The sequence below is a fragment of the Liolophura sinensis genome, chromosome 6 (assembly GCF_032854445.1).
Source record: "Liolophura sinensis isolate JHLJ2023 chromosome 6, CUHK_Ljap_v2, whole genome shotgun sequence".
Taxonomy (NCBI): Eukaryota; Metazoa; Mollusca; class Polyplacophora; order Chitonida; family Chitonidae; genus Liolophura; species Liolophura sinensis.
The window spans coordinates 68685199-68700780 of record NC_088300.1 but is presented as its reverse complement, the minus strand read 5'-3'; the positions used below and the strand labels follow the sequence as shown (position 1 = coordinate 68700780).

The 15582-nt window shown below is 39.0% G+C and overlaps 1 protein-coding gene across 3 annotated transcripts; it reads left to right on the top strand.

Moving 5' to 3' along the window:
• The first annotated feature begins 4733 nt into the window (after window positions 1-4733).
• LOC135468667 (splicing factor 3A subunit 2-like) lies at window positions 4734-15324 on the top strand. 3 transcript variants are annotated; one of them, XM_064747042.1, is made up of 9 exons: window positions 4734-4777; window positions 5772-5844; window positions 6479-6632; window positions 7230-7301; window positions 7977-8023; window positions 9190-9349; window positions 10372-10512; window positions 13645-13713; window positions 14571-15324. In XM_064747042.1, exons 3-9 carry the CDS (start codon window positions 6507-6509, stop codon window positions 14973-14975), a joined length of 1020 nt encoding a protein of 339 aa, XP_064603112.1. In that variant the 5' UTR covers window positions 4734-4777; window positions 5772-5844; window positions 6479-6506; the 3' UTR covers window positions 14976-15324. The 3 variants fall into 3 exon arrangements, with proteins under 3 accessions (XP_064603112.1, XP_064603111.1, XP_064603113.1); XM_064747041.1 differs by lacking the exon at window positions 4734-4777 and adding an exon at window positions 4858-4916; XM_064747043.1 differs by lacking the exons at window positions 4734-4777; window positions 5772-5844 and adding an exon at window positions 4864-4916.
• Window positions 15325-15582: the final 258 nt, after the last annotated feature.

Below are 15582 nucleotides of genomic sequence, written 5' to 3'. Positions count from 1 at the left end.
GCCTATCACTTAGCCATGGAGGCCCTTTAACTTAAACATATTACAATTTTTGTTGTTAGCCACAGTTCTCAGAATATCATCCAAAGTTGTTCATTTCCCTATACCTTCCCATGCTATCTTACACGCCATCATCTGCTTGCTGCTGCCTCATGCAAGTTATGCAAGTGAAGCACGTGTATAAATATTTCTTCAGATCAGAGAATGAACAATATCAACACCCTATAAAACCACCACATGATAATTAACAAATTAAATAAATGAATGAATCACGTTGAACAACACAATGGCAATATTTCAGCCATAAGGTGAAATGAAATTCAACAACGAAGTATTGTCATGATATACTATTATGTTGTTGTTGTTGCTGTTTTCTTCGGGGCAAAATCTTATGTTTGGTAGGCCCAATGATGTGTCAAGCAAAAATAACCAGTTTCTCAGTGATGTAATTTTTTGTATATTCGCCATCCAAGTTAAAAAAAATGATTATATATTTTTTCCACGCCAGATTCTCATTTAATAACGCTCGTTTCATTTGGTACTTCCAAGGTAACCAGAACTATTTATTTCAACAACAGTCAACATCAACACGCTCAATACCTAGGGAAGAGAATAAAACCGTTTATAACGCGTAGAAGTATACCATCAGACACGGATAATGCCGTGGTTTACTTGAAGTAATAAATGGTATTAAAATTACTAGCTTACGCCTGTGCTCATAGATGATTACAAATTACATGTCAAATTATTTAAGACACCTACCCGCGAAACCATGTTGTTTTCCTTAGTACTGGAGGGAAGTTAGTTAACTTTAACAGCGACCGTTTACCACAGCGACCCGTAACCCGTTGCGCGCCACTACAGATGCGAAGTCAAGACTAGGACTGAAAATAGAAACGAACAAGGACCTAATACCAGCATACACTTAGACACGTAACACCTTATGAAGACTTTAGAAAACTAGTATCTACTGAAGCAAAAATTGTCCGTTACATTAGTATTCACCTTTCATTCGTAAATTCGGGATATTTTCATAAAACCAGCAGTCTAGATAAATCCTTAAGAAAACCATCCATCGATAAATTACCACCAAGAAACCTTTAGGACACTCTTTCAAAAACTCACATAAAATTTAAGTAGTGGTTGTACAGAGGTGTAATTTTTATTTCATTGGTAAATTCCGGATATTTTCATAAAACTAATACTGCTGACAAATCCTCTATAACACCTATTATCAACAACCAAGTAGAAACCTTTTGCACACTCTTTTAATTTTGCTGTAAAAATACTGGACTTGTGTGTACACAGATCCTCAAGAAAACTGTTTATCGAACGACACCAAGAAACCGTTGGTATGCTTTTCCAGTACTACCGTAAATACGCCACAAACACACATAAAATGTAAAAAGTGGTTGTACAGAAGTATAGTTCTGAACATCTCATTGGCGTTCGCATTAAGAGGATAGTGCAACGGCTGGTTGGCCCGTAGGCCTATCAGTATAATGGCTCGTGTGGGGCGGCTTGCTTCGGTAAGTCATCTCAGTGAAGCAGCCTTAAGAAAGCTGTTTACGGATCGGCACCACGAAACCTTTGGCACACTATCTCAGTACTACAGTAAATACGTCACAAATACATCTGATACTTTAAAAGAGGATGTAGAGAACTGAAAATTAATAACATTTAATTCGTAAATTCAGCAAAGTTTCATAAAACCACAAGTGCAGACAAATCCTCAAGAAAGGTATTAGACTGGCACCAAGTAGCCCTTTGTACACACTTTCCGTTTTACCGTAAATACACCACAAACACTCATGATCTCCATCTAATGGCTGTATGTCGGCTTAAGCACTAATCTCTCATTCGTAAAATTTTCACCAAACCGGTACTGTGAACAAATCCTCCAGAAATCGGTCGGCACCAAAAATCCTTTGGCACCCATTTTCATTATTACTTTTAAAAAACCCTCAGTCATGAAACATCTGGTCAGTATGTTTGCTTTTGGGTATAATTAATAATCTGTCACTCGTAAGTTTGGAATATTTTCATAAAATCGCCAGTGCAGATAAATCCTAAAGAAATCTGTTCATCGATCAAAACCAAGGAACCTTTGGCACACTCTTTCAGTTTACCAATTGTTAAGAAAACTGTTTATCGATTGCCACCAAGAAACCATTGGTATAAACTCTTACATTATTGCTGTAAATATACTTCCGTTGGGGTATAAGTAAAATAACCTCCCATTCAAAAATTCTGGATATTTTCATATAAACAACACTGTAGATAAATCCTGAAGAAAACTATTCACCAATCACCTCGAAGAAACTTTTCACACTCATTCAGTATGACCGTATATAAAATACACAAACACATGTCACAGGAAAAAAGTGGCTGTAGAGGCGTATCCATTTTTGTAGACAATTCGTCAATAACGTTTTTTTTTTTAATCAGTATATAGAAACCTCTGACACACACTTTCAGTATTGCTCACAACACGCCAAAAATGTAAAACATGTAAAAAATATTGCAGTGGGGTTCAACTAATAACCTCTGATTCGTAAATTATGGATATTTTCATGAAGCCAGTAGTGAAGACAAATCCTCAACAAAACTGTTTATCCTGCAAAACCAAGAACCGTTGACATACCTTTTTAGTATTAGCGAAATACGCCAAAACACACACCTCATATAGATAAATAGTAGTGTATAACTAATGACCTTTAGTTTCGTAAATCTGGGATATTTTTGGGAACATGTGGTGCAGGCAAAATTATTTATTTATATGAAGTTTTCTGTATCGACTAGCACCAAAGAAACCTTTGGTACACTCTTTCAGCATTACATACATTGTATGTTTGTACGAGTAAACGCGGCACAAACACACAATATATATATATATTATATGTGGGTTTCCCTTAGAGTCTGTCCAGTTTCCTCCCATCATAACGTTGGACGCCGTCGTATAAGTGAAATATTCTTGAGTACGGCGTAAAACACCAATCAAATAAATAAATATACAGAACATGGTTGCATAGCGGTACAAGTGACAACTTCTTACTTGTAAAATCGGGGTATTTTCACAAAATCATGGGCGTGAAGTTATCGCCAACAAATCTGTGTACAGGATGGCAAGAAGGCAGTCTCTTTCGGCAATACCGTAAATACGCCACAAATAGACGAGGTGTGTCCAGAATGATTGTATTTATGTATCGTAGGTATTATTCGTAAATTTGATGGAAATTATTAATCAGTCGGCACTAAGAAAAGCTTGTCACACTCTGTCAGTATATTACCGTAAATGCGTCACAAACGCACATGATATGCAGGCGTACAATCATTCCTAAATTCGGGATATTTTCATAAAACCTTGGGTGATGCAGTCGAACCCATACAGTAAGTCGGCCGCTCGGTGTGTATAGATCAGTATAAATAGTATATGTCTGATGTTACAATTACGCTTCCATAATTTACAATTTAACCGACAAAATCGCACTATTAATGTTCCATAGTTATGCTACTAAGCTTTATGTAATAACAGTATGGCACTATCGGTCTTCCATAGATAGCCTACATGATCGCGCAATTATTTTTTAGGCGAATCGCCCTCACATTAATAAACGTTGTACTGTTAGGCTACGCAAACATATTGATCGATGTATTTATGTTACTGCTAGTCTTCCTTGCAGACAAAGTAATTCCATGAATACCCTTATCTTTGACGTTTATCTTATCAAATGAAAACTTTCCATGTGAATTTATAAATAGGCGAACATATTTAAAATCGTGAAACAATATTCCAAAAACCTGGACATATGCTCTAAACGGGTTACCATACAGTTAAACTGCACGCCTGGGCTTGAATGAAAAGGCTTATAGCAAATTAAAACGGCTACATTTCCGTCCGCTAACAGCAGGAAAACATTAATATAACCACCGAATTAACTTTTAACAGACAAGTTTTTCTTCAAAAAAAGCTAAACATGAACAATAACAGGAAAAGTGCTCGGTAGCACACGATCGCATTTGACTTGATTATCGTCTGCATTAACGCTAACTTCAATTATGAATTTAACGTTTCTTTGTATGACTATAAGACACTTGCAACTCTTGACATACAAAAGTAAGCTGTGATCTAAGGGATAAGAGTGCATAAAATTTACGTATAAACAAATAGGAATTTATTCCATTATGCAAAACCTCAAGCGAACCGACCCGTACAGTATGTGGGCCGGTCGGTGCGTGTAGATCGCCGGGTACTACTAAAATATGGAGCTCACTAAACGGACAAGGACTGTGAGTTTGCTACAAACGTACATTCCCATTACAAGCTTTCACATTTTCTTTAGTATTGTATATTTTCAGATAAATCTAGTCACACTCTAACATACAGAGATTCATGTGACAACCTCTTGTTCCTAAATTCGGGATGTTTGTCAAAACTCATAGGTGTAGAGATATCCCCAAGATGTTTGTCATATGGAGCCAAAATGGGATATCAGTGGCCCAGAAAGTTGAACGTCCAGCTGGTCGATGTACTTCCGGTCCCCTGGTGGATGTAGGCTGACCAGTACGGTTGGTTTCTTCAGAAGTTAGTGACATTAAGCTGAAGACGCGTACCTTGCCACAGACACTTATTAAGAGTAGCACTGGGCAGCCTTGTTGTCTTGTTGACCAGACTGGCATCGCGAAAAATTACACACAAAGCATCTCAGTGGCGTAAACAAGTTAATTGTGTATTTATTTAAAGAGGATTGTATTTTTATATTTCCAGTCAAGAAATCAGGTACCAGTAATTACATATTTACTCTTTATTTAAATTTTGCCAAAGTCCGCGTCCGGAATATAATTAGGTGCATATTGGAATGGTTCGCTGACGATCAACGTGCGTTTTGTAAAGATACTCTGTATTTTATCCATTGTTTGTAAGTATGAAATAACGAGACTCTTTATGTAATCAAAGGGAAGGGAAATCCTGGTATCGTTTATGTTTGTTTCATTTGTTGAGGTAGACTCCACCACTGGCACAGTGTTCTGTCTTTGGTTTTTTTACAACAACAATGTTTTTAACAACAACAACAACATGCTTGGTTGGATTAGAACATTAGGGTATATAGTCACTGGACTCTGGAGCCAGTGTTAGTGTGGGAGATTAAGTTAGATATTCTGCATGTCCATGACAGAGTGTAGACCTAGTAATAGACTACAGGGTGGTCAGGGTCTTATTTTTCTTAGCACAAAAATTGTCCATTGTGTTGAGTCCAAAATTGAGGCCTCCAAAGTCCATCTAGATGGGCTCAGGGTACTACTTTAAAATTCTGACATTCATTGTAACACTGTCCATCAGTGCTTCTCCAAAAGCATGGTGCGGATTTCAAACTCATCTCCTCTCATTTATGGCAATTTAACTCACCTCCTCTGTTCATATGTATGTAATTTTATGGTGGAATCTCAAATATCACCCTCTTAGTTTACCATCCTCACCTATGAAACTTATTAACTCGCTGCATGGTGGTCATATTGACTCCAAGAACTTTGGCGGTACCAAGTGCCTCTTCGTCGGATGCCCTTTTGAAGTGTCACTTGACCTACTTCTGGATTTGTTCTTACCACCATAATTCTGGCCGCTGTCGTATAAGTGAAATGCTCTTGAGTACGTCGTAAAACACCAATCAAATAAATAAATAAATAAATAAATAAATACTTCTGGGTTTGAAATGCAACTGAGTTTTGGTATTGAAATCCCCAAGAAAACAATTTTATTTTCATTTGCAATTCAGTTGTCTGCAAGAACAACTTCAACCATCTGAATTCAGGGCACAAATGCATGAAAAAGAACTATTTTCAGTGCAGGTGAGTTTGGGTGCTGTGAGCGCAGATGTCTTCGAGATGTGCAGCGGTTTGTTTGAGAGGTGGCGATGGACTCAGTGTTACGATGAGTTTTAATTAGCACACTGAGTCCATCTAGATGGACAAGGACCTCCATAGCCTGATTTTTAGTGATCATTATGAGTTAAAGTTCAGCTTATGCTGACATCCTCTCCTGCCCTTTATGGGAAGATCCGCCAGCAGCCTGCAAGTTTTTGTGGGTTCCCAAGCTCCCAGATTGTGCCTGGTTTGCTCCCTCGGTAATGCTGGCTGCTGTTGTATAAGTGAAATATTCTTAAGTACGGCATTAAACACCAAACATTAATGACATAAATTTTCAGTGAGATATAATCATAGACAAGTCTTCCATTATCAAGTTGATGTTTATTGTTTAAAGAGTGAATTTTAGATTTGTTTTCTTATGGTCTAAAATATGAACGAATCTTTGTTTTTGTGGTTCCAACTTGACATATTTGACATTTTTGTTTTTATCAGCTTGGAACAGCAGCACCTCTCCGTGACTGGAGAACAGAGTAAAGTTGTTTATTGTAATAATAGTGCAAAATGTAAGAATGATTTGCTAAATGTGGTCGTCTCTTAATTTTATTCTATTTTTCAGAATTTTGTAAAGACAGAGTAACTCCATCATGGATTTCCAGCATCGAGCTGGAGGGAAAACTGGGTCAGGAGGTGTGGCCTCCGCCTCCGAGTCCAATCGTGACCGCCGGGAGAGGCTGAGACAGCTGGCTCTGGAGACTATTGATTTAAATAAGGTTTCTGCTGTTTGGTATTTCATGTTTAGAGAAAGTCGGGTTATATCAGTTAATAATGAGAATGCTTTTATAAATAAAAACAACACGGCGTTTGATATTTTATATACATATGTTCATTTAATTTCATGGCATCATTTTATTTGTAATGAGCGATAAAACTGCAAATGTGAACCTTATCAAAGGATTAAACAACATATCCATAGAGGTTATAGCTTGAAATAGAATTACTAAAGCCTGCTTTTTCCACCCTTGGACTCAAGTCAATGTGTATGTCTTGATGTACAAATTTCACCCTGAAGACGTAACATTGTGGGACACTCACACTAGAAGCAAGATTAAACAAGATTAAATTAATCTTCTAAATAATGTGTTTTTCTGAGAGTTGGTTATCAAATTTCAAAATAATGATATTCAGATAAACAGGGATACTGCCCTGCTGAAAAAAAGCAAGTAAAACAGATGTCATTTATCACTGGGATGTCACTCATGGATATCACTGTAATGTCTTTGTGCTTTTCATGTTCTTATTGTGAACTTTGAAATATTGTAAAGCCAATTTTATTTAGTGGTTCATTTATGTATTGATTTTTATTGTAGGACCCATATTTTATGAAAAATCACTTGGGATCTTATGAGTGCAAACTTTGTCTTACGCTACACAACAACGAGGTAAGTGAAATCTTTGGTGAAGGGAATTGAGCCATTTATCACAGAACATTGAAAATGGAAAGTTACAAATTATTAAATATACAACTGTATTACTGAAAGAAAGTTACCTGAATGTTTTCAGGAAATAGCTGATATAACTTATTTAATATGATGAATATTGGGGTTGAACATTTTACAATACACCTGACTGAAAAGTGTTAATAAATGCCCAAAATGCAAGAAAATGAAAATTTCTTTATAAGAATTTCTCTTATTACTGATTTGCATCGTTTGGCTAAATCACCTAATTTGTGGCATTGAGATTGCTCTTCATGCTTCACAATTGAGAACCCATTACTGATTTTTTCATATATGTGGAAAAGCAGCGCGGCGCGGTGACCTAGGAGCCTCTCACCAATGCAGTCGATGTGAGTTCAAGTCCAGCCCATGCTGGCTTCCTCTGCGGCCATACATGGGAAGGCCTGTCAACAACCTGCAGATGGTCGTGGGTTTTCCACGGTTTCCTCCCTCAACAGTGCTGGCCACTGTGTATAAGTGAAATATTCTTGACTAATAGAAATCAAATAAATAAATAAGCGTGTGGAAAAGTTTATCTTCATTTGATCAGAGGAATCAAAATTGCAACTATTTAAAAATACGCGATACCTTGAACAGTTGTGACAATTTTCTTTCCAGGGCAGTTATTTAGCTCACACTCAAGGGAAAAAGCATCAGGCAAATTTGTAAGTGTTATACTTATATTTTCTTAAATATTACAGTATGTAATGCCTAAATATAAAGGAAAATACTATTAAATAGTCTGCTAAAAGTGGGATGAAGTTTGTTTGTGAATGAGGTCTGTGAGTTTCTAGGCTATTCCATGATTTGTTTTTATTCAGGGATACGAGAAACACTTCAATTTCTTTCTGAATACAATATATATATATATGTATAAATATATATATAATATTTAAGAGTACAAAATAGCCTCTTAACTTTCTTTTTGGGCCATAAAAATGGCCTTAAAGTACAGTTTTCTTAAGGCCCCATTGATCAGTCCAGAAATTAACAAGCCTGCTGTGGTCACATCAGTGATGATAGCTGTGAAAACAGGTTCGTTAGAAGGAGAGCCAGAATGGGGGGTGCTGTGCTGGTCCCCCATTTCCAGTATGTTCATCGATGACTTTATTTCTGAATATTTTCAACTATTGAGAGAAAATATGTGAAAAATAGAGGAATCATTAAGAAATAAAAAATATGCCTCAAAAATGAAAAAAAAAAATTGTGGTAGCATATCTTTCTTCATTTTTCTTAAAACCATACATGCACTCATGGTTTTATAGACGGTTTGCAGTGGCAGTCATCTTTGAGGTAAGTTTGTGTATGACCCACTGGGTGTCTATTGTTAGAGGTGACCTAAACTGGACAGAGGCCGTTGGCTGGTAAGGGCATACAATGGGCACTATACACAAACTTACCTCAAAGATGTCTGCCATTGCAAACCATCTATAATACCTTTTCATGTATCCTTTAAGCAACTCACAACTTACTGCAAATTACAGTTGGATATAAAAGTCAAACCTAGAACAGGAAAGAAGTCCAGTTGTGCGTGGTACATTGCTCTGCAGTAAAGGATCAGTGTACAAATTTTATATGTCCTAGAGGAAAACATGTTTATGGTAGCTGTGTTTGAATTTTGGACTTAACGTACGAGACATTTGATAAAAATAGGCCAGAATCTTGCAGAGAGAATCAATATTGCACACAATTTAGCTTAAAATATGTGTTAAGTGAAATAAGCTGTCTTTAAAGCTCACATCAGGTAGTGGTCTTATATGCATTTAAAGGAAGTGGACAGAAAGCAAATTTTATTGTTGAGAATAATTTCCTTACGATTGCTTGTGTTCAGAGCTCGACGTGCAGCCAAGGAGGCTAAGGAAGCCCCAGCTCAGCCTGCTCCAGAAAAGCCCAGAGTTGACATCAAGAAATTTGTGAAAATCGGTCGCCCTGGTTACAAAGTAACCAAGCAGAGAGATGAGGAATCCTCACAGCAGAGTCTTCTTTTCCAGGTAATAAACCTATATCATGATGACATCACGGCCTAAATCTACAGTGCATTGTGGTAGTAGAAGTGGGCAAAGTGCCCAGAAGCATCATCCTACTGCAAATAAAAAGACGCCCATGTTTCAGTCTGCTATTACCATACCCCACAGGATCCGCCCATATCCCATTAGAGTCCACCCATACGTCACTAGGGTCCACCAATTCTCGACTGGAGTCCACCCATACTTCACTTGTGTCCACTTATACCTCACTAGGGTTCACTCAACACCGGGTAAGCTCCATCTATGCTCCACTAGTGTCCACTCATAGCCCACTAGGTTCTACCCATACCACACTAGGGTCCTCCCGGAACCCGCCATGGCCAGTCATAACTCACTGCGGCCCCACCCATAGCATTCTAGGTTCCACCCATACCTGACTAGGGTCCGCTATTAATCGACTGGGGTCCATCCATACCCCGTTAGGGTCCATCTGTAACCCTCTGGGGCACCTATGATCCACTACGTCCCACCCATACCCCTCTAGGGTCCACTCACACCCCACCAGGGTCCACTCATAACCCGGTGTGATCCACCTATAACCCGCTGTGATCCACCTATAACCCGCTGTGATCCACCACTACACCACAAGGGTCCACCCATACCCCATAAGGGTCCACTCATAACCCGGTGTGATCCACCTATAACCTGCTGTGATCCAGCCATACCCCACTAGAGTCCACCCATGCACCACTAGGGTCCACTCATACTCAACTAAGGTTCACCTATACCTTACTAGGGCTCACCACTCATACCCTGCTGTGGCCCACCAATACCCCAGTAGGGTCCACGCATGCACCCATTTTTCTGTACTCCACAGACTTTCTGTAATATTCCCAGTACCTTGTACGTACATGTGATCTGAATTACTTTTTACCTTAGCTCCAATAATGTCAAGATATGAAAACTCTGTATGTACATGACATTCTGCAATGCATATTAATTAACAGTCAGTTTTGTCAAATGTCAGTATTAAATTTCTGTGTCAGATTGACTACCCTGAGATAGTGGAAGGGATCACCCCCAGACACAGGTTCATGTCTGCCTATGAACAGAAAGTGGAACCCCCAGACAAAAAGTGGCAGTATTTGCTGTTTGCAGCAGAACCATATGAGACCATTGCATTTAAGGTGAGTGTGACACTACTTAATACTGGCAGAATTGTGGCCCTGTCATGCCTGTGTTAGGAGTATTGTCAGGTGCCTGGCATAACTTGGGGGTTTGATTCACCTGTAAGCCTGACCACCATCATAAGTGAAATATTCTTGAATATGGTTTAAAACATTAATAATCAGACACACACAGATGAATACATCTCGATACTAGAACAGGGGCTCTTAGAAGTCTTCTGGACGAGCCTGTACTTGGTCCGTGGATTGACTTAAAAAACTCAGTAACTGGTTATATATATTCAATTTGAGGTTGTTTTTGAAAGAAATATTCAAAATTTTACATAAATTCGGGTTAAGAGTTATTTCATTTTTTGGGAATTTTTCATGACCCTCTCCATTGATGAGATTTAAGAAGGCAATTTTTGGAAGTAGAGGGGTGTATGAAATCTAACTGACGCTTCTTTGGTCTCTGCCAACTCGCTCCTCGGCTTACCTACTTTGGCTTCTGATTGCTCTGTTTTTGAGATTAGCGTAGCGCGGATAACTGCATGCGAGTGCAGTTTTCTTCCAAGTTTCGTTTACGGGACTCTGAAGTTTTATAAATGGCTTATTATAGCAGCGAAATTAAAACAGATATGAACATTTAGCAGCGACATCGATTCGCTATAAAAGAGAGTTTTTTGTTCAAAGACTGAACATGGAGATGTGTGCCAGGCAGGACTTTGGGTTGTTGAGATCCAGGCGTATTCCACTATTGGTCATGGAAAAAGTGACAATTCATTGATACATAAAGCACATGATGATGTAGCCTTGTATTTTAACTCTCTAAATATGTGGCCTTTGGATTTAAAAATCATAGTAGTCTATACTTCATCAAGTAATCACTATTTGTGGATCCCTTAATTTTCATTACCGGTGGCTGATTTTCACAGTAAATTCGTGTGACTAGTACCCTATCAAGTCAAACTTCCTTTTTGAACTGATTTCGTTGATTGAAATCTTCGTTCATTTTGACAAGTAATGACAATGTTTCAAGAGAATTTAGATAGTGCACAGAACATTCATCTGGATCCACTATTCACATTAGTTTCTAGTATACATGTAAGGTGTTGCATGATTTTGATTTTCTCAAATCTTTTTTTTTTTTCTTTAGATCATTTTTGACATTTCCTTTCAAAAACTGAGAGTGACAACCACCTATTCCATAAGCCATTAATGCATGGCCCCTCTGTCTGATTCATGACTTGAATATTTTTTAAAGGTGACATCACAACCAATTGCAATTGCTCATGTTGTGAGTTTCAGTCAATCTAGACAACTCTAGGTTGTAAGCTTTCTGGGCAGGTCTTCACACTTCACTGAACTAGTATCCTGAAATACATGTAACAATAACTGCAATGTGCACGGGTTATCAGTTGGCAGTATCAACTAGGAGACAAGCTTAAGTTCATGTACGGGGAGTGATAATTACTCTGATATAGTATAGTACAAAAATATTCAATTTTAGTATCTCGAACATTCGGTCAAAACAAAAAACAGATCAATTTCAGCTGAAACAAAAACTCAATTTCGCTCAGACAGTGGTGATCGGTATGTGCAAAAATGACTTCTATGAACCCCAGTAGAGTTGTCCTACTGGACATTTCACCACCTTTGTGTTGTGGTCACCTTTATGGAGAGAGGTATGCAGTAGATCAACTATGTAAAACCCTTTGCAATCAATTCTTTGTTTCCCCCTCGGTTTCACCAAAATTTCCTCCTCAATTTATGCTACATTTCCTCCTAGAGTCCTACTGGGATTCCTCTTTTTCCTCTGTCAGTTCCTCTCCTCATGTTAGCCAAGTTTTCAAGATGACCAATGCAACACTTCCTCCTGGAGCCCTACTGGGATTCCTCTTGTTCCTCTGTCAGTTCTTCTCCTCATGTTAGCCAAGTTTTCAAGATGACCAATGCAACACTTCCTCCTAGAGTCCTACTGGGATCCCTCTTGTTCCTCTGTCAGTTCCTCTCCTCATGTTAACCAAGTTTTCAAGATGACCAATGCAACACTTCCTCCTAGAGTCCTGCTGGGATCCCTCTTGTTCCTCTGTCAGTTCTTCTCCTCATGTTAACCAAGTTTTCAAGATGACCAATGCAACACTTCCTCCTGGAGCCCTACTGGGATTCCTCTTGTTCCTCTGTCAGTTCCTTTCCTCATGTTAACCAAGTTTTCTAGATGACCAATGCAACACTTCCTCCTGGAGCCCTACTGGGATTCCTCTTGTTTCTCTGTCAGTTCCTCTCCTCATGTTAACCAAGTTTTCAAGATGACCAATGCAACACTTCCTCCTGGAGCCCTACTGGGATTCCTCTTGTTCCTCTGTCAGTTCCTCTCCTCATGTTAACCAAGTTTTCTAGATGACCAATGCAACACTTCCTCGTAAAGTCCTACTGGGATTCCTCTTGTTCCTCTGTCAGTTCCTCTCCTCATGTTAACCAAGTTTTCTAGATGACCAATGCAACACTTCCTCCTGGAGTCCTACTGGGATTCCTCTTGTTCCTCTGTCAGTTCCTCTCCTCATGTTAACCAAGTTTTCAAGATGACCAATGCAACACTTCCTCGTAAAGTCCTACTGGGATTCCTCTTGTTTCTCTGTCAGTTCCTCTCCTCATGTTAACCAAGTTTTCAAGATGACCAATGCAACACTTCCTCCTGGAGCCCTACTGGGATTCCTCTTGTTCCTCTGTCAGTTCCTCTCCTCATGTTAACCAAGTTTTCTAGATGACCAATGCAACACTTCCTCCTGGAGTCCTACTGGGATTCCTCTTTTTCCTCTGTCAGTTCCTCTCCTCATGTTAGCCAAGTTTTCTAGATGACCAATGCAACACTTCCTCCTGGAGTCCTACTGGGAGTCCTCTTGTTCCTCTGCCAGCTCTCCTCATGTTAGCCAAGTTTTCAAGTTGACCATTAAAGCAACATTTCCTCCTAGAGTCCTGCTGCAATTTTTCTTGCTCTGCCAGGTATTCTCCTTTTTGGCCAAGTTTTCAAAATGACCATCAATGCAACATTCCCCACTAGAGCGTTAGCTGCGGTTCCTCTTGTTTCTCCTCATTTTAGCCAAGTAGTTCAATACACCAATTCAATAAATAAACTGTCCGCTGTGTTTTCAGGTGCCAAGTCGAGAAGTGGACAAAGACTCTAAAAAGTTATGGTCAGTTTGGAACAGGGACACAAAGCAGGTAAATCAGCATTTTGTGAATATGATCTGTCATGCAGAGATGGTCTTGTATGAATTTTCATTGTGAGCACCATGATTATGTTGAGAATGGGGTTTAAACTGACATTCAGACTTTGCTATTCTGTAATATAGCAAGCTCTTGTGCATTGAACATCTGGATTGGATTACCTGCTGTCGATATTTGTGTTGATAGCCTGGGAATTTCAGAGATCTCTTAAAAGTTAGGCAGTGATTGTGGAAAAGATAATTTTATAATTTATTGTAAGGTGAAATGTGAGGATTTCCCTCACTGATAAAAATAATATTCCACTCAGTTTGATATCACTTTTCTTATACATCTTCATACAAGCTTTGTAGTCAACTTAAACATTTCTTTTAACATTTCTATGTCCCGCAATAAGACACAATCTCATGAAATACCTCATGTACGATGTCACGCTCTGTACACTAGTATGTGAAGGTCGACACCTAAAAACAGTGTTCAGATGCACAAAATCATGATATTGTCATAGTATAAGTAATCAATAGAATAATGCACGGTGAATGTTGGTGCTTCAGGTCTTGTTTGTTATCATATCCACCTTTCAGGAGAAAAAAATATTTATGGTGTTCAACTGTGCAATATACTCTATTAAACCCTAGTGGAAGTTGATGTAGTTTAATGTGTTGTATTCTCTTGGAAAATAATATATACTGTTGTACTGGAATATTGCTACATGTAGGTTTCTTGAACAAGCTGATTTTTGTAAAATTGATCAATTTCTGTTACTTAATGGACGTCATTTGCTATTAACATTACTGCACATGTATGTTAACATGTAGCATGTTATAATTTTGAATATTTGCTTTCTCTTTCAGTTCTTCCTGCAGTTTGCCTTCAAGTATGACCCAAAAGCTCTTCAGAGTTCTCTTCCCCAGCCTCCACCCCCTCCCATACATACTCCAGGAGCCCCTAACTTTGGCCCAACCCCTCCTCGCCCAGGCATGCCTCCTCCACCCAGACAGGGTATGCCACCCCCTCCACGCATGCCACCCCCTCCACCTGTACCCCCGATGTTGGCAGGAGGTCCACCCCCGATGAGACCGCCTCCACCCATGCCTCCTCCTGGTGGCCCCCCTCCAGCTCCTCCCTCCCACATCCCAACCCCTGGCCCTCCACCACCATCTGCACCCCCTCCCCCACCTGTACCGCCACCGGTACCACCTCCAACATCAACGGGCCCGCCCATGGCTCCACCCCCTCCACCACCCCCATCATCATAGTCAAGTTTTTGTCCACCCTGTTTCTTAGGGTCATAACAGATGAGAAGACTTTCGATAATCGTGTTCAGTGAATTCATGAATGTTGACTTTCAGATATGTTTTTATTTTGTCTGAAATTAAAATTTTATTGTCATGCATAGGAGTCTGTTTTTGGTAAATGTAACAGTTCAAACACTGATTTACAATGGAAAATGTATGTGTCTATACATGAATCATTATTTGGAACATCATAAACATGAATAAAATTTTATCGAACTCTGGTGCATTTTGTATGTATTGTTTCATTTCCAATGAAACAGGCTTATTGTCTTCCAAAACTGTACCATTAAATTTTATTTCATAAAATTAACTCAAATATTGATTGTTCTTTTACTGAAATTGAAATTGAAGTATGATCGATTACATCTATCTTGGCAACAGGTAGAGGAAGTCACCAGAAGTGTGATGTGATTTCTTCAGAACCCAGGCCTATGGTGTTCACTGTAGACTGCCATAGAACTTGCCGTAAGATAAGTTAAGCTTGGTTTCCTCGGAGGCACTATTGCGCAGTCTGTTTCCACACATTGCACAGTATTGTTTGTGGAACATTCAACAGAGATGCAGGCTT

Excerpts from the sequence above, each read along its gene's own strand:
- LOC135468667 (XM_064747042.1), top strand. The coding sequence starts at position 6,507 with ATGGATTTCCAGCATCGAGCTGGAGGGAAAACTGGGTCAGGAGGTGTG. Across the intron at positions 7,302-7,976 it reads TTACGCTACACAACAACGAG|GGCAGTTATTTAGCTCACAC; the intron begins GTAAGTGAAATC and ends TTTTCTTTCCAG. Across the intron at positions 8,024-9,189 it reads AAAAAGCATCAGGCAAATTT|AGCTCGACGTGCAGCCAAGG; the intron begins GTAAGTGTTATA and ends GCTTGTGTTCAG.